Below are 18,930 nucleotides of genomic sequence, written 5' to 3' on the forward strand. Positions count from 1 at the left end.
GACATGTGACCGACAACAATGACGACATGGCTTTGATTGACTGCTGTTCTAGCCTATGGAAATATTCGGTGAAATGAAGTTGATAACCTTTTAGCCAATAGTCTGAGGTTTCCAACGGTGTATGACACTAAGCTATTAAGTTTGGCTGTCCATAAACAAACTCCAAGCGTAACCGGCGTGCGCCCTGTGCGTAAAAGAGTTGAACCATATATCATTACACACTCGGCATTTTGGTACACGGTTGGTTCTTCTTCGACTTGACATATGACTTATACCAAAATAAACAGATAGATAGATAGATAGATATGGCCAAACAAAAAAATATGGTTATATGTAATAATAATAATAATAATAATATTAATAATAATAATAATAATACGGCGTCAGCTTTCATTAGAGACCAAGATTTTGATTGTAGGCAAAGGGGATGTGAAGTTATAGGTGTTTGATTGCGGTTATACAGCTTTGGTAACCAAGTGTCCATTCGGAGTCTCCAAAAAGGACCTGAGGAAAACGCATGGACATACCTGTTGAAAAATAATACTGAAAAATTCATCTTTTGGTCTTTTGACTCCAAATTTGGACTGCATGAAGCCAAGACCTGTGGCTGTGGCCTCATTGTGTCTATATCCTGCTGAGAGGTCCCTGAATGTCTGTACACATGTCATTGTAAAGGCAAACCTATGGGCGAGTAAACAACCCCATCATTGTAACCTCTGCCACTCTTTGTCAGTAAGTCACAGAATCACACAGACACTTTTACAAGAATCCTGAGAGTTTCCTTTCCAATGATACCAGACACATATCTGAGTCTCAAACTATGTGGGATCTGTGCTGCTCACAACTTGGGCATGTTGTTTAGGCTAACAGCATAAAAAACAGGCGTGTGTTAAGTGGTTAAAGCTTTTACTGCTTTACAGGGTTAATGGTTATGTGTTTGTTCATCAATTCAACTTAATTGCACATGTATTTGTGATCTTTTTTTTTTTCTTTGTCATGACACTACCAGACAGAAAACACTCTGATTGAAACATAGGGGTTCTGGTCCACAGCTGCCTATGTGCCCACTAAAATAAAGGGACGTACATCCACAGCACAGTGACTGAGCTCTCTTTGGTCCTCTGAATTTTACAAAAGAGCACCTTTGTTCTTTGTCGTACAAAACACTTTATTGCTATCTAGCAAAAAGTGGGTTTAAAAAAAACACTTTTATTGCCTAAGCATCATTATTATTTATATATTTGCAGTAGCAGCTCCAAACCCCCCTTCTTCTCTCTCCACATACTTCAGATCCAAATACTAATAACAAGTATTTTGTTCTGCTTGGTTAGAATGTAGATCTATTGATTTCAATTCAAAATTACTTTGTACAGTTGAAGTTTTGCACGGTATTGATTATTTTATATTTTATATTTACATTAATCCAGCAGTTCTGTGTCTTCATGTTGTAGAGACTTACAGAGTCTAGATGTGACTTATTTTTAAGAATACTTCTTTCAAATAAAAGTAATGTGTAAGTGTTTGGTGAGTAGTGAGGGCAGTATAAACCAGACCTCACACGTAAAGTCTGTCATCATAGTTCTTCTGTTAGGAGGAACGCTCACAGTTTCTGATTCAAATCATATTTTAAACACAGATCATGTGTGACAGCCCATATGGCAGTGGCCAGTATAAACAAATTTATATCATGTCATAACCCAATTTATTTGTGTAAATAGTCAAAATAACAAATAAATAGGATTGGAAAAGTCACAGTTACACTATTTCCACTTTCAAATTATCTGGGAAATTGACATGTGTACATATTATTCGGCATGCCACTGGTGAAATGTAGTCTAATGCAAGAAGGTAATAGACCAAGAAGGAAAAACTGTATTTCCACTATCAGTTTAGGTTTTGCACCCTGTCAAGATTCAGAAACATCTTCTGAATACAAGAGGGAGGGAGACTGAAGTGAAGTAGAGAAGGATCACTGAATCATTTTCTTCATACATGAATTCTTATAGTGCTTGCACTATTCACTTCAATGTTGCTGTTGGGTGCACTCATAAGTTCAAAGACGCAACACCATAAATATGTGTCTTCTGTTTTAACATGCATCTGAATAATGTATTAACAGAGAAAAGTAAAGAGAAAACTTTATTTGGTGCAGTCATATCATAAATCACAACACTTAGCTCACCTGTACCTTACAGTTTTGAATAATAAAATGTTTTGGTGTCAGTATTGATAATCTAGTCCTGCAGTATTTGGTAACAGATACATATAACTAAGTACATGTTTGTGATATCATCACCCCTACTGATTACTTAAATAAGTAACTATTATAAGACTCTTATAAGACTACAGCTAACAATAACTTTCATGATCAATTTATCTACTGGTTGTTGTTTTTTCTTTCTTGAAGAATTGATTTACTTGTCTTGTCTATAAAATATAGTTTAAAAAGCTTATCACAATTTTAAAGTGACAAATTACTTGTTTTTTGACCATCAGTACAAAGTTTAATAATTTCCTGTTTACTAACATTTATCTTAAAGAAGAGTATCTTAAATCAAATGTCCACAATGTTACATTTTTGCTTGAAAAATAACTAATTCATTATTAAGTTGTTGCAGATTAGCTTTCTGTCAAGTGACTAATGGATCAAATAACTATCCTACATGTCCAGGTTCTCAACTGTGAATATGTGCTTGTTTTTATAGTCAATGACAGTCCAGTAAATATATCTTTGGTTTTGGACTGTTTGACAGTTTCAGTTTTGGTTAATTGATATTTTAATTTATTGAAAAAAAAAAACAATTTCTGCCTGTCTAAGGGTTAACTAAACAAACCATCAAATGAATTAATCAATAATAAAAAATAATAGCTCCTCGGATCAAAACCATTTTTCTGGGGCCCCTATTTATTATTATACTTCATGAAATAGCTGTTGGCACCTATTAACTCATATTGTATATAAGACGAGTCTTTTTTATTACACATCCAACCATTTTTTAACACAATTACTTTTAAGGATCATGCTGGCGCTGTCCATTACCTGCGGTGCTGAAACTGATGGATCAACCCCCTTTGCATCACAGGTCACCATTTCACCCACAAACTGCACGACTTACATCACGTATGTAAAAAACGTTCAAATTAAGTTGGTACAAACTTAAATCAGTCTAAAAAAAACAAGTGGCCGTTTTGCAAGCTAGTTGGAGCCAAAAGTGCCAGTTTCCTTCACCGGCTCACTCCAGTCAGAGCGTGGTGCTGCGTTTTTCCTCCGGTCCGCTGCCCTCAATTCTTCAACATACGGTACGTGAATTCCTTACGCTCGCCGTGCTATTAAAGGGTAAATTACGTCGTGGGCGTAGCGGCTCCTTGTAATGGCGACCGTGCCGTAGATGTGCCTAGGTTTGTGAAAATGAAGCGAAGAAGAAGTTATTTCTTTTAAGTAAAAAAAAACGCCGAGGTTTCCCCCGGAGGAGGACTTTACGTCTCTAACCATCAGCTTTCCACGTGGTAAACTTAGCTCGTACTTTTGAACTTTTTTTGTGCTACCCCCCCCCCGAAATAATGATGAAGCTCAAGTCAAACCAAACCCGGACGTACGACGGGGATGGCTACAAGAAGCGGGCCGCCTGTCTGTGCTTCAGGAGCGAGGCGGAGGAGGAGGTGAGTCCGAGGATATGGCTGCTCGGCTAGGCCAAAGCTAGCATGTAGCAGCCGTGGGTGCGTTTCACTGTCTCTAAATGAATATATTAATCAACATTATGCCAGTTGGTGACGGTGACTCACTCCTTTTCTTACACTCTAGTAGTGTCTTCAGATGTTGTACATTATTATCAGTCTTTTGCTCGTACTTACCCCTGAGTGTTATGTAAGCCTCTTTAGCTTGTGTGGATGGTTTTCACTTGCAATCAACCTGTTAGCTGCGTGCTAATGCTAATGCTTACTAGCCGGCCACAGCCCACTGCTCAGGCTCAGATAAGCCCTGATTTTGTATGTTATAAAAGTAGCCGTCTGGGTCCGTATAGATAAGTGTTTAGCCTCTCCAAAGTGACAGACTAACTTAAAAGATATCATGTGTCACAGGGGGAAATGTTTGTGTCTTCTAGCAGCTAGCTTTTTTAGCTTACAGTCAACAGTGGAAGTGATGTCTGGTTTAGCTTACATCATCATGTATTTTATGCTGTTTACTTAACATTTATGATCATAATACAAACGTCTGGAGATTCAGCTCCATCCTTTATAGACAACCCCTAACCTTTGACTCGTTTTGAATATATATTTTAACACGTATAACTGTGTATGTACCTTCCTCTGCTCTCTCAGTAGCCTGTAAAGGGTTAGTTGAGATCAGAAGCGATTTGGGAAGCCTGATGTCCAGTCAACAACATGCACAAAGATGTCTTTGTAGTAGAAACATTTTACCTAAGGGGGAGGAGACGAGTTTGAGACTAAACTAATTCCTCATTCTGGTTTAAGCAAAGGGGGCCAGATTGTGAACAACATGGGCTGTTGATTACAGGAAACACATCAGTATGACCGGCACGTAGCTAGAAACTTTTACCAGGGACTGTAGACTACCACACTGGCACTCAGCCAAGCCTCGGTTGTTCTCTAGTAGTTTGTTGACACTGTGAAAAAAGCAAACATAATGATTGATATAATTACACATACTGAAATAAATGTATAGTCTGCAAGAGAATAATTTCAAGTGATAGTCATGGTAGATTTCTGTAGTAGTGGACAGGTAGCTATTGAATCACATTTTCACATTTAGCTCTTCTTGGGTCTAACATTGTTTACTGAATATCACACTCAAGCAGTAACACTTGTACAGAGTGAACATGCATAATTTGAGCTGCAGTGATTAGTTGCCAGCTGTTAAATCAATCACCAACTATTCTGATCATGTATTAGTCATTGTGAGTCATTTATTTAAAAGGAAAATGTCCCAAATTCTTTGATTCCAGCTTCTTAAATGCAAATATTTTCTGGTTTATTCATTCTTCTTTAGAATAATCTGAATATTTGGATTGTGGGAAACTATGAAGGAGATTTTTCATGATTTCCTATGAACTAGGCCAAAATAATCAACAGATGTATTGATAATGACAGTTATTGGTTGCAGCCTGACACACAACATTGATTTAGACTCGATTCATGACTAACTGCTGTTATTTGTGATGCTTTGCAGGTGCTGCTGGTAAGCAGCAGTAGGCATCCCGACAAGTGGATAGTACCTGGAGGGGGAATGGAGCCCGAGGAAGAGCCCAATGTTGCTGCAGCTCGAGAAGTCTGTGAAGAGGTTGGTTCTGTCACTGAGTTTCAGCATAGTTATTGTATCTAAAATAAACCTGTATTGCAAGTTCCTTTTGAAAATGCATTCACTTCAATCTTCCTTTTGTCAGATAAGCATTCCTATGTAGACTGTGCTCTTTAAAACTTTCTTTGATCACTGTAACGTGGAAGTGAAACATGGCCACCTAGATTTAGTTCGTAGCCAGGAATATTGTTCTGAGAAAGTGATTTCCATTCATAGCATGGCAAATTAGTTTGAGTGTAGGCTTATAAGATGTATTGTATTTCGTGTCTATTATATCATCTCTCTATTTAACACTGGGCCTTAATACCTTGTTCTCAAAACCCGTTTCGTCAGTGCAGTCATCCTGTTTGCATGGACAGAGATAGAGAGCCTAGCAACATGTAAGCTGTATCACAGCATCATGTTACAAAGCAGTGTTTAGGTGTCAAAGGAGGTCACACTGAGATTGAACACTGGCTGCCCAGTGGTTGCACTGCAGCACTATCCAATCCCACAAATGCAGCAAATGAAGGCAAAGAAATCAGCTTTCATTGTTTATCGGTTTCAGACAGCTCTATTTTTACACCAGAAGGCCTGTTACTGAGGCATTTTGAAGGACAAAACCTGGCCTTTTTTTTTGTTGAAACAGACTTCTCTGTGCATCTTCCAGCAAAAACACAGCTGAATCGGGTGCTTAGCTTGAGGACCGCAAATGTCTCGAGAAAAAGTGGGGACTGGAGCACATGGATTAATTCACAGCCTTTAATTGTGCAAACAGACTAATGTTTCAATACTACTTTGTCTTACTCAGTGTCTCAGATGAAGACACAGGTAAAGGCTGTGAATTAATCACTTTGCTCTTGTCCACCCTTTTTTTTTCCCGTGGAAGATGGCCTGTTTTTTTGTGTGTGTGTGCTGAGAGTAGCAATTAGTGAACAGCTCTGAATCTCACTGGAAATCAATATCCTGCTTATACCGTCTATGTGCATCCCTTAGATCAATTATCCTCTAGTGTATATGCTGCACATCTCTTGGGCATTTCGTAGAGAGTTGCGACAAGGCACTGAAGACACTGAATCTCACCCAGCTGTCATTTGTTGGCGGGTCACTGACCATATAAAACCTATTCTCTGTGTGTGATCCATCACACTGACGGATGCTGATATCATCTCTTATCCTGGCCGCTGCCGTTCAGTTGCAGGACACCGCAGCGCGCCGACACATTTCCACAGGGGTCAACAGCAATGTCACATCACTACAGAGGTTTGTTAAAAGAGCTGAGAAGCGGCATTCAGAAACTTGCTTCATGCACCACCGCGTACTCTGCCTTCCTAAGCCTCTTATTGGACGGTGGTGTAACAGGACATATCCTAATCCGACAAGCTTATTCTGATGACCATATGAGCGGTGACTTATTTCTTATGCTTATTGGTTTGGACTCACGCCAGGGATGACAGGGAAGACACGGCGCTCTTGGGCGGGCCAAAAGTTAAAGAGTTATCCTTTGGCTGTCCACCACATCGGCTCAGACTCTGTAGTCACTAGGTCTGTCACTTTTTCAAAAAATCATTGTTAGTTGAACAAATTCGAACTAACAAGTCATTCATTTGAAGTAATTCGAACACAATCCATATACCTCAGTGTGTTGGAGAAAGACAATTTGCTGTGAGTGTCATAAGCATATATATATATATATATATATATACATGGCCAGCAATGTCCTATCCACGAGTGATCAGAGAGAACATCTCACCATTCAGTGCAGGCTTCACATTTTCCTGTATGGTGTCAAACATCTGTGTTATGTGTCTTGACGTTGCACCGTGCCTCAAGTAGGCAGTCAGACCAGGTTGTAGAGCAGACATTATTCAACTGTTTCGATGCCTTCGCTGCCTCACCCCTTTTAGTTGTCCTCAGATTTGTTGTAGCTGTCAAGCCGGCATGTCCAAACTACTTCATAAAGAGCCGTGTGCCTGCAGGTTTCTGTTCCGACAAATCAGGAGCACACGGTTCAGCCAGTCACCTGCCTGAGGACTGAGAGTCAGTTGATTAAATGAGTCCAGCCTGCTGTGCTCCTGGTTGGAATGAAACCTGCAGCTACATTGTTGTAGAGTGTGTTACAATGTTGGCAAACAGCCTTAAATTAGCGATTTATGTTGTAGTCCCCAAAATACACACAGGGTCGTAATGATCCAATCAGCATGCCTTTGCTAGCTAGTGTCCTTCTCCGTGTTTATTTGTTAGCTTAGTTTACTGATGCAGTAGCTGAAGCTGATAGTGAATTTTAAAAAGGCACTCTGCTGGACAACTACTTCAGAGGTCAAATATTTAAATTTTTCCCCCACATTCGAACCTAAGTTTGAATTTCGAAACAAAAATCGTCAGACCTAGGGCTCATACACCTCTGACCCCCCCGAGATGAAGACACAGCACAGTATTGCATAAGTTGTACGCCGGTCGCAATGCTGTACATCCTCTTCCAAGACGATGCCCGCTAGTCTTATCAGTTACACGGATGCTTGAGCGAGGACATTTTTCCATCTCATAAAAACATACAGGTTGACTTTTGGCCTATTACATAATCCCTGGCACGTCTTTGGGGTTTCTAGTGGTGGGCCTGTTCTCTTCCATACGATCTCGCTTGAAGGCCCAAGAAGTGCGACACATGGTCCATGGTACAGTGTGTGGAGTCAACATTTATTTATAGACTGAAACTGGAACCTGAAGAAGCTGGAAAGATGTCAGCAAGTAGCCCGGCTCTGCATCTAAACCTGACCTACAATTTTATCTTTGAGATTATTTTAGTTTTGAATAAAATTGTTCGGAGGTAATGAGCAGCAAGAAACCTTCCACTTGTTAGTTGAGTGGTTTCAGGATGATGGGAAGAGTGCAATGGCAACGGATGGCAAAAAAATCAGTTTTCCTTGTTTTTGTTTATGACCTTTTTATATGACGCTCAAAACATTTTGTTGAGAGGCTGCCAGGATGTGACGTAAATGATAAACGAGCCGAACACGCTTGTTTGCATGTGTTTTTGCAGCTATGTATCACAAGAACAGCAGCAATTAGTTAATTAGTCGACTGACAGACGTAAATTGTTTGTCATGTTTTTTTAGCAAATATATAAAAAATTTAACTCAAGTGTGAGAATTTGCTGCTTTTCTCAAAACATGTGAAATGCCATCTTGGGTTCTGGGTGATTGTAATGAAATGTTCTTATTTGTTGGTTTTTTGTAAATCAATGAGTAATTGCACCTGTAGCATGATTTACAATTTGTCATGAAATTTAAAAATCAACAACAACAAAACCCCGAAAAACGTATTTCTAACTAAATCTTGGTGAATATAAATGTGTTATCATATTTTAATTTGCCTTTGGTTTAATTGTACACTTTTTTTAATCAAGTGTGAAATGAACAAGGATTGTGTAAATGCAGCACAGACTTATTGAAGTCTATTAAGTGAGTGTTTTTGTGTATTTCGGACATAATTTGGAAGTGTCTGCAGTCACCCAGTAATTGGGTTAGAGGACATTTGCAACGGGAAGAAACAATGTTATGTTTTAATATAATCCTCAACACAACAAAAACTCTAGCCTCAAAGAATGACTGCACAAATTAAATCAATACCTCTGACAACAACATAACACCCCGCTTTAAAAAATAAGGCGTTTATTGTCGGGTCATTAGCCCGCATTAGGATGTACAAGCATCCCTGTCCCTCTCCTCATATTTAAAAACTGTCCTTAGTTGTCCGCTGTAATTGTATCCTGTGGCGTGTATCTGCTCACCATTTCATTCATTTATTTTTCAGGCCGGTGTGAAGGGGACTTTAGGTCGCTTAGTCGGAGTATTTGAGGTGAGCTGACATCTATTTGCTACGGAGTTAAATGAATTAAAAGTATCACCATGAGAAGTGAAAACCTTGATTGTTCTTCCCACAGAACCAAGAGAGGAAACACAGAACCTACGTCTATGTTCTTATTGTAACGGAGGTGCTGGAGGACTGGGAGGACTCGGTCAACATTGGTAAAGCACGGCATTTGTTTACTATTGAAAATGACGGGAAGGGGGGAGGACAAAGTCATACGGGTTCTCGGGAAGTCACATGACATCTGTAGCTTTAAAACCTTACCTTGAGTTTTCTTCTCAGGCACAGTTTAGGACTACTGTAGGTTAGTTTGGGTAGATTATAACACCAGCTGTGTCTCTATATACAGTACTGATAATTAGTCAAAACCTTATATTTATTCACTTTTTCTTTATAATGCTTGTTTCTTTTTTTAAATTTCTCTCTCTCTATCTTTCTCATGTTGTCTCTCACATGTCTTAACTTGCTCCACAATGGTGTCTTGTTCTGTCAACAGGGAGAAAAAGGGAATGGTTTAAAATAGACGATGCCATACAAGTGTTGCAGTGTCACAAGCCTGTGCAGGCCACCTACTTCGAGGCTCTCCAGGAGAGTTGCCTGACCAGTAACGGAACACCTTTGGTGGCCACAATAGGTGGGGATCTCTCTCCTACCTACAGCATCAATCAGAGCTCCGTCTCGGGCATCAGATAACTAAAACCATAACTCTGAGACCCCCCCACCCCCCGCCCTCCCCCGGGAGCTTTCGCCACCACTTGCGCTCTTACTTGTGTCATTTCTCTTCTCTTCTCTCTACTTCTTCTTTTTTTTCTTTTTTTTTTCTTTTGTCTCAATAACATGGTTTGCCTTGCCAACTCCTTTGTGCCAGAACCGTGGCACAGACTTGATGACAAGTGTTGGGTGAATAGTCTTGAAACACTTTGTAAATGTAAATGTAATTTTTGACCCCCTCTTTTTTTTCTTTTTACTGACAATTGCATGACATGTCCCCCTCGCTCCCCTCATTCTCTTTCCTTAGCGTGGTGTTTATTGAATGCAAGAACTACTTTTTACTGTTGTAATGTAAAAGTGTATACTTAGTGCTTAAGCTGAAGGCTTTTGGTGGTCTTTTTAACGTCTCCTCCATTTCTCAGTTTATTTTTCTGTGAATGAATGTGCCCATTAGTGTAACTCCCCTCCCCTGTTATAAGGATAGGAACTGTTGTCTGTATCTGAATGAACAGAAATTGTGGGAAGTGACTTGTCTTGCATGAGCACTGTTATGTTGTGTCTCACTCACTTGGAGTGACCCGATGCTGACTGTGCAACAGACTTGTGGTAAGGTCTTTTTGGATTCTCTTCATTTTTGCTCCTTTTTATTATCGTGGTTCTCGGTGTCTCTCTTTAAAATCAGAAGGATACGACCCCTCGGTAGTCTTTAAATTTCAAGTGTCAAGTGTGTTTCTCTCTCATTTGGGAAGCTAGCCAAGCACTACAATTTCACTCTCGAAACAGAGCGTATTCACTGTATATGAAGAGTGAAAGAATGTCAACATACAATGTAAAATGAACCACCTTTCTCCTCAGTGTCTTTACCTCCTTTTAATCCCTTTTTTTTTGTTTTCGTTTTTCTTTTCTTTCTTTTTTTAATGCTTTTCATGTGACTGACTAAAAAGTCTTCCTCCACATACTGAGAGGGTTAGAAGTAGTAAATTTAAAAATCATGAACTTGTAATTTCAAAATGCAGCACATATCACTTAAGTTATTAAAACCCTTTTTCCATATTTTACTCCTCACATTCAGTTTGGTTAAAAAGCAATTGTTTACATTGTGTTTGTAACATAGCACAGGTGACTTTAGTGGGCACTTTTCATTATGGTCATGATTTTTTTTTTTTTTTTTTTTTTTTTTAAACCCTTCCTTCTTTAGTATTTAATCTGCATCCCCAAAAACACTCAAAACACCTGCTTGACATTGAAAGTAATGGAATCTATAATGCTGTCTTTGGCAAGATGCAGAACAAACAAGCCTTGTACAGTTTGAGACCTCGTTTTTAACATGTAAAATGCTTTTGAATACTAGTTTTTTTTTTTTTGTTTGTTTTGTTTTTGTTTTTCTCTCTAACGTCTGGCAAAAGTCTCTTTAGCCGAGCTGCGTCACTTTGCCTCTCGATGTTGGCGCGTGGCAGCTGGCTCAATACTGTGAAACTGGAGGCGCTGTAGATAGCATGTAAGAGGTTTTTATTGTAAATTGTTTATTTCTGTATAGATCAAAGGTGAGAGTACAAATGACAAAAACCCTTCTTACACATCTGTGAGTGCTACATGTCATTTCAACTGAGGCTGGAAGAACTGATTGAACTTGTGGCATTGGCTTTGGAGCTGTTGGGGAATTTTCTCTCTCGAGGTAGCGTACAGTACATCTAAGGCTAAAGAACTGGATATGTGGATGTTGTTTTGTAGGTGAGAGAAGAGCCTGTTTATATTACAATATTCTCATCATTTGTCCTTTTTTTTTCTTTTTTTTTTAGACCAACACAAAGTTATAACAGTAAGGGATTACTGTTTTTTTTCTCCCCTTTGGCCAACCTATACAAATGAAGAATTGCAGTGTCCAAACCACTACTTTGGTTTAGAAATAAGCAAGTCTGAAGTCCTTTTCAAGCAATCCGCAGTTCTGCTAGTTAGTCACTAGTTAATTACTCCTTTCTCAAAAGCTCAAGCATAATACTGTGGTTTTTTGTCCATATTTAAAGCTCCAGTAAGTGCTTTTTTTCTTGTTTTTTTTGGCCCCTGTAAAGGCATTAGAAATGGCTAAGTTGTTGGCAAACCCTGCTCAAATCTGGCAGATGTGGAGCAACATTAGCACCAATATGGAGTCGAGTTTCTGTCCACATGTTCAATTGAAGTCAGTTATTCTCTCTGTTTTGCTCTTCACAAACTCCTGAGGGAAACATCCGGCTCTACTGTGCTCACCAGCTAGTTCCCAACTCTGTGTGTCTGTCGTTTGTTGCTGGACAGGTAGCGTACGGTCGGTTTATCTGAGCCTTTACGCTTAAAAACAGCTGCCTGCTTCCAAGACTAAATCAAAACTGTAAAATCGAGGGTCAGAAAATGAAAAAAAAAGCTGAACGGTGTTAAATATCTCTGTGGAGCTGTGGGGAACTGCAGATGATGGTGAAAACTCTTCTTTCATATATAAATAGTCATGTGATCCATTGTTAATATAAAAATATTGAAAGTTCAAATATGTACAACATTGATATTAAACGTTAAGCATCTTGTCACTGTATAGAAATATAACCTTGTCAGCTTCTATGGTTAAGACTTATGGGAGCTGTAGTTGTTAACTAATGGTTTAATCTTGGTTAAGATGAAGAGAAGTGCAGTCCAGCACAGCAGATGTGATTTTAACTTTGAATATGGACAGAAAACTTCAGTATCTTGATGCAGCTGTCCAGAAACTGATATCTTCACATGAAGATATATTGAGAGCTAAAAGCTAACCTTAGAAGAGAGTCTGGAAGGATCTGTTCAGTAGTGGTGACTGTTTTTCTTAATGATTTTCTCTCTTGCTTGTCAATGAAGGAGGCAACATCAGCAAATCAAGCTATCAAGCACAAATTGGCCTGTGATAATGACTGAATTTGACATTTTCTTTTTTTGAATGACGGTTAAGGAGAAAGGAGTCTTTAAAAAACAAAAAAAGAAGCCTCCTTCATAACAGTTTGAGACTTTGAACTGATTTTATTACTGTATACCAGAAAGGTGTGGTGGCCAAAGTCTTAGTTTATGATGCCCTACCTGGCACTTCTTATGAAATACTGATTACACCTTTCAGTCTTCATCGAAATGTGCAATTAGATGTGAAGGGGATGAACCCGTTTTACGGCAAAAAAACGAAACGAAACCCAACCCTGAGTAAATTGGCAGTGATTCATTTAAGCTCTTATCGGTTTGATGTGGTGGACAGGTACTGTCAAAGTGAATGTGAGGAGGATTTCCACAAGTATCAGCCAGTGACTTAATAATTAATAACCACTCGTTCTTTATCCATATTTTCTGTTTTGTTCTTTAATCTGTTGTGTTATTGACAAGCTAATGTCTTGTATATAGCTAACACAGCACCCTTACAGCCAGAGGATGCACTTTGGCTTTGGTCAATAAGGATTTGTGTCAATGATTTTCAATTTAATGCTCCCTTTTGAAGGCAAATTTCAGGTCGTTCCTGTCATAAGTCAAATTAAGCTAGGAGTTCAGGAGGGAATTTATGAAGTAAAATAACACCACATAAGTTTTATGTGGAGTTAAAATTTAGCTAACACGTCCACCTTTTGTTCCTGGAGATTTCTGCTATCAGATTTGGCTCTTTTTGTGTGACATTATGAATTATTAATAGGACAATTGGGGGCTTTAGATAAAGTCACTTCCTTATTTTACCAAAGGTGATGGGTGTAAATATGTTGCCATGTCGGTTAAATGGCCCCATCTGGTGGCCAAAGCAAAAAGATATGAAATGCACATTGCTCAGCAGCTGAGGATTGTAACATTAAGGATTATACTGTCACAGTTTCTCAACTGAATGACCTAAATATTTATAAATTGAAATTAAAGTACAGTTTAAAAAAATAACCCCCAAAAACTTGCAATTGAAAAACAAACCAAACACATGTGCACTTGCTGTTGACCTCAGCCTTGAAGTTACATACATGTAATGGTTGTTCTCCAAGGTAAATGTGTCACTGGAACTTTCTTTTCCTCTTTTGTCATTTGGGACTGTGGAATAAAACCAGTGTGAGAAGACTGAAGATTGTAATATAAATGTGCCAACAAATAAACACCAGTATTTCACATTCAGGCCAGTGTCATTTGTCTCTGTTCACATCAGTAACAGCTGATTCATTTGAATATTAAAATATGGGTTATCATATGTACTAATCAGTTGTCATAGTTAAACAACTGCTGTCCATACTACAACATTAAATAGAATATATGAACTTATCTTGACAATACTATTTCCAACAATGTATTTTTTGAGTAGTTCCTGGAGCTTGTTTTGCTGTGAGCAGCTCTATCACACAAAAGATGTTTCACTTTTTTGAGTGTACTTCATTTCAAACATTTCCAGTATGAACACACTACATACTCAAAACCTGCTTTGAATTAAAATGAATTCTATATAGACACAGCTTCATTCTTTTTTTAAAAAGTAAAAGCTGCGTAGTGTATTTTTGGAACGGCCTTATCAGTCTACAATCTAAACAGTTTCCTCATTGCTCATATAAATGGTTCAAGTTTCAGTGACCTCAATCCAAACATTTTGAGCCCCATCAACTGAATAAAGAGCCATTTAGATGACCTGAGTGACTCACTGGATCCTGTGTTTTATGAATAGAGAAAGATGTACCTGTATTCAAAGCACACTCACTGACAAACATTCATTTTGTGCACTCTCTCCTGAATCATGTAACCATCTCAGCACCACAGACTCACATGCCAGTAAAATGAACTAATTGCTTATTTTTAAATTCATCTCTCACACACACACACACATAACACTGGAGATGGACATATTGTTTTTTCCTTTTTCTTTATTGTACAGAAAGAGATTGTAAAATTTACTGAGGCTGCTGTCCTCTGCCACGTCCGAAGCCACCCCTCTGTAAAACACACAAACAGTTGGGTCAATACATCAGTGGACCTGAGCAGTGAGTTTTTATAACTGCCACATACACAACTAAATCTCGCTCAACACTCATTGAAACCAGCGTAACCACACCCACACACTGACAATGTTTCAGAGAGGAATGTTGAGCATTTATTGTATTGTTGCTCAGGATGCATTACTGATTTGTCATCACAAGGAAAAAGATTGTAGACCAAGAGTTTACTTTTCTGACTTAATGACATGTAAAAACAGCAGCGGTACTTACGAACTGGAACTCAGTAGCAGCTCCGGCACCGGCCTCTGCTTTCTTGTCGGCACCAGCTGGAGAAAAATTAAAAATAAGTCAGCAAACTTTTTATTTTTAATTTCAAAACCATAGGACTGTTAAACACACTGCTTGGATTACTCTGAGAAAATTCAGCAACGCTTGAGTTTTTCCTCAGTTGTCTTTATCCTTTTATCCTCCAGTTCTTCTTAATGCAGAAACTTATCATACCAGGCTGTCATCATTTGAGACTATGCAGCTTATTCTAAACATTTACTCATCATAATAACCACATGAGCAGTTCAGTAACTTGTATACAAGTAGCAGAGTACTTACGGGGTGCAGCAGATCGCCTGTATGCATCTCTGTCGGCCTCTCCGCGGTTGAGGCGAGCGGGCCTCTCTCCTTCCATTCCTGAAGAAATTAAAAAACAAAGTCAAAAGCTGAACTTCCACCTTGTTAAAAGATTGCTTAAAAAGGCTTTTAATTGAGAGTTGTCTTGCTCTTCTGTTTTTGGGGTCTCACTAAATATACTAGATAAGGCAGCAGTATTTTTTATGTGGCCTCTGGGACTCCTTTATGTACAGATTATTCTTGACCTAACTGAAGACCTTTATTAAGTAGGAAAAGATAATTGCCGAATGTGTTGCTGTGGCCACAATCATCATTTAGTGTTATAGGTAACAAAAGGATCCCAGCTTCATGTTAGATATTAAATAATTTAAAGCATCAGTTGTTCTGAATAGGATGTTAAATGATGTGGGACAACATTTCAGCTTTAAATCAAAGACTGACCAATACTGTGGCTTGAATAGACCCCGAAAACTAAGATGATAGGAAAGTATAAAATTACTGTAAAGATGACTCAATGTACAGCTTGTTTAATTTCCCTTTGTAATCTAAAATGTTGAACCAGATTAAATATGACATTGTGATGTGCTTTTCGTGATTTTCATCTTACATCTCATCCATTTTATATTAGTTCAATCCTGTACATGAATATAAATCTCCAGTTAAGAGAGATGGAAACTTTAAACATGTGCAGCAGAACTCATAACAGACACGGCTGCAGCCTCTGATGTTAAGCTCAGAGGAATGTGTGCATTCAGCAGGTTTACATCAATACCTCATGACTACATGTCTGCCTGTGTGTCAGCTCCCAAAAATTAACAATCAGGGCTTGATTTAACTCTAGAAATGAATTTGATGCACTTTGAAAACTAAAAAGTAAAGAAGCAGTGAGACAGATGTGGGATTGACTGATGTTGGCTTTAAAAAGCAACGTTTGTACAGTTTTTTTTATACCAGTAGTCTGCACGTTGTCACATTTGAGAAATAAAACTACATTTCTACAGGAAAAAACCCCAATAAAACGATAGTATAATAGAAAACAACATATCAGAGAGCTTACCCTTGGGCCTGGGCCTTGCGGTCTCAGGGCGAGTCTGGCGGCGCAGGGTAGCGGGCACAATCTCGGAGGGAAGGTGGAGGAAGTCTCTCAGATACTGGATACCTTCGTTGGTGAGGTACCAGTAAAAGTGACGCCAGGCAAATTGCTCCTTGACATACCCACAGGACTTCAGGGACTGGAAGAAAAGCACAGACATGTGGTTATCACATGTGGAAATGTTGGGTCTCTTTAAAATTAAAACCTGAAGAGTTCGGTTTAGAACCTGCTCTATGTGTAAAGTGCCTTGAGATAACTTTGTGATTTGGCGCTATACAAATAAAGATCGATTGATAGACAAATAAAACAAATTATTTATTAATGAATCCTTTGGTAAAATAGATGGTAAATGCATCTTTTCACTTATAACTGGTGCCCAGAGGTTCATTGAAATAACCTTACTTACCTAACTTTTTAAATTAGGTACGTTCATCATTAGATTTCACTGTGAAACTTAATATAAGTTTAACTTTATACAATCTGGCAGAGCTTTAACAAAAAACACACTCTTAATACACTGGCAGTTAATTATTAAGAGAAGCCTGGCAGTATTTTTGCTTAGACTTGCTTTTGCTTGATGAGCATCGCTTGTTTTCTCTCCCCATTAAGCAAAGGTGCCCCGCTTGTACTTCACACATTGTGTCACTGTCCTAATAAATCAGGCCAACCTGAATCCTGACAGTTGTGTCCAGCATTAGTACACTATTACTTGTGTTTCCTTTCTAAATGAAAAACTAAATTTAATTCAAGTTTCATGCAACATTTTCCTAAAATGAGCATCCCCTCTCTTTATAGATTGGGAGCCACTGCTTTAACAGAATAAGAACTGAAATAGGTTCACATTTTTTCAAACCTTAAAGCAGTCAGGTGTCCACATGAACATTCAAAGATTTCCCTCACTCATCACTCTTCCTGTTCATGCTGACTACTAAAAGGTCCCTTTGAAATGTGCTTCAAATGTAAATCTACAATGTGTCTACACAGTCATTTGGCCAAAAATGCATTTAGAAGTTTATCTAATGCTAAAATGATGCTTCAACTGTCTGAATTAGTCAAATGGATATCTGACACATTTACAGTCTTTTTAGCATCAAATACTCTTTGTTTCCCTGTTGAGCTGAGGTGGAAGAATAATAACAAAAAGAAGGACTTTGGCACCAAGAAGACTGACATTGAAAGATATCTACTTGACTCATCTAATTTTAAAGACATTGCTGAATGTCCAGTGTGAACAGGAGGAATGATTACATTAAGAAAAACCTGTTTTAATGTTCACTTAGGTATCTGACTTGTCAAAAGACACTTGGATACCGTTAACCCGCCATTTAACAATACATCAGACACATTACAATCCTTCTTCAGACCATCAAGTCCACCTGAATAAACACCAAACCAAACACTTCATATCTACACTAGCAGCTGTTTAACCCTCTGAATATCACAGTTAACCCCCCACATCCTCATCATCACCAGTCTCTCACCTGCATCGCTTTCATCACATGAAGGTTGGGCACATTCTTGTCAGCAAGCTCGGGATGCTTGGCCAGGTGGACATCTTTCTTGGCCACCATGACTCCCTCCTTGAAGAGGAGCTCATAGATAGCAATGCGATTCTTCTTGGGCATCAGCATCTGAGTTAAAAAGATGTATTCACAATTATTGAAAGTGCAAGACAGCTAATGGTAGTGGTAGCATGACATCTGGCTAGCCGGTCAGCTAACTTAGCCATTTCTGATGTAGTTGAACTTCCGCGGTTAAAATGTGTTTTGGTGAAACTCTTAGAAACAAATACATGACGCTTTTTCAATATTAACAACACTACTTAGACGCATTTAGCTGTTAACATGACTAAAACGCGGCCTGGAGGCAACAGAGGAAAAATGGCAGCCATTGGTGAACATCCGAGCAGGGCTTACTTCCCCACTTCTAAGTCTAATATCAGCGATTATACTCAGTTTAAGGCTAAAATACGCTCATGTCTACCATTATAGTAATAACATGGATCATAAACCGAACATTTTTGTTTAATAGCACTGGAGATGTTGAAGATATATTTAGATTACTACGCCGGGATCATCTTTACCTTTCCACTTGTGAGGGGACCGGAGCCGGAAGGAAAGGATGACGTTGTTCGGGAACGTTTAACCTCTCAGAGCGGAGCCGCCGGTGGAGTGGCGACCCCTGCTGGAGCGGAGGAGAACTGCACCACGGTGAATAAAGAGCACATAGGCCTACTTATAAGTTAGTAAGGAGTTATTATATTTTATTTGTTTGCTTTGTTTTTTTTTTGTTTTTTTGTTTTTTTTTGTCTTTGGTGTATTGTATAATGTTCAAGTAACTATATTAACATAGATAGATAGATAGATAGATAGATAGATAGATAGATAGATAGATAGATAGATAGA

At 38.6% G+C, this 18,930-nt stretch overlaps 3 protein-coding genes across 3 annotated transcripts in view; 1 reads left to right on the forward strand and 2 right to left on the reverse strand.

The window, feature by feature from the left end:
- The window catches only part of ilrun (inflammation and lipid regulator with UBA-like and NBR1-like domains), a 217,843-nt gene that overhangs the window by 131,384 nt on the left and 67,529 nt on the right, over nt 1–18,930 (reverse strand). The window lies entirely within an intron of this gene.
- On the forward strand, nt 3,391–14,002 carry nudt3b (nudix (nucleoside diphosphate linked moiety X)-type motif 3b). The gene is made up of 5 exons (XM_053316758.1): nt 3,391–3,660; nt 5,189–5,299; nt 9,110–9,154; nt 9,240–9,324; nt 9,663–14,002. Exons 1-5 carry the CDS (start codon nt 3,562–3,564, stop codon nt 9,857–9,859), a joined length of 537 nt encoding a protein of 178 aa, XP_053172733.1. The 5' UTR covers nt 3,391–3,561; the 3' UTR covers nt 9,860–14,002.
- Nucleotides 14,712–18,714, reverse strand: rps10 (ribosomal protein S10). The gene is made up of 6 exons (XM_053316759.1): nt 18,609–18,714; nt 18,007–18,156; nt 16,490–16,664; nt 15,415–15,492; nt 15,079–15,134; nt 14,712–14,805 (listed from the first exon to the last, which is right to left on the reverse strand). The coding sequence occupies exons 2-6, from the start codon at nt 18,154–18,156 to the stop codon at nt 14,764–14,766; spliced, it is 501 nt and encodes a 166-aa protein (XP_053172734.1). The 5' UTR covers nt 18,609–18,714; the 3' UTR covers nt 14,712–14,763.

The sequence above is a fragment of the Scomber japonicus genome, chromosome 3 (genome assembly GCF_027409825.1).
Source record: "Scomber japonicus isolate fScoJap1 chromosome 3, fScoJap1.pri, whole genome shotgun sequence".
NCBI classification, from domain to species: Eukaryota; Metazoa; Chordata; class Actinopteri; order Scombriformes; family Scombridae; genus Scomber; species Scomber japonicus.

Excerpts from the sequence above, each read along its gene's own strand:
- nudt3b (XM_053316758.1), top strand. The coding sequence starts at position 3,562 with ATGATGAAGCTCAAGTCAAACCAAACCCGGACGTACGACGGGGATGGC. Across the intron at positions 5,300-9,109 it reads CTCGAGAAGTCTGTGAAGAG|GCCGGTGTGAAGGGGACTTT; the intron begins GTTGGTTCTGTC and ends TTTATTTTTCAG. Across the intron at positions 9,155-9,239 it reads GCTTAGTCGGAGTATTTGAG|AACCAAGAGAGGAAACACAG; the intron begins GTGAGCTGACAT and ends TTCTTCCCACAG.
- rps10 (XM_053316759.1), bottom strand. The coding sequence starts at position 18,156 with ATGCTGATGCCCAAGAAGAATCGCATTGCTATCTATGAGCTCCTCTTC. Across the intron at positions 15,493-16,489 it reads CGCAAGGCCCAGGCCCAAGG|GAATGGAAGGAGAGAGGCCC; the intron begins GTAAGCTCTCTG and ends TAATTTCTTCAG. Across the intron at positions 14,806-15,078 it reads CTGCTACTGAGTTCCAGTTC|AGGGGTGGCTTCGGACGTGG; the intron begins GTAAGTACCGCT and ends TGTGTTTTACAG.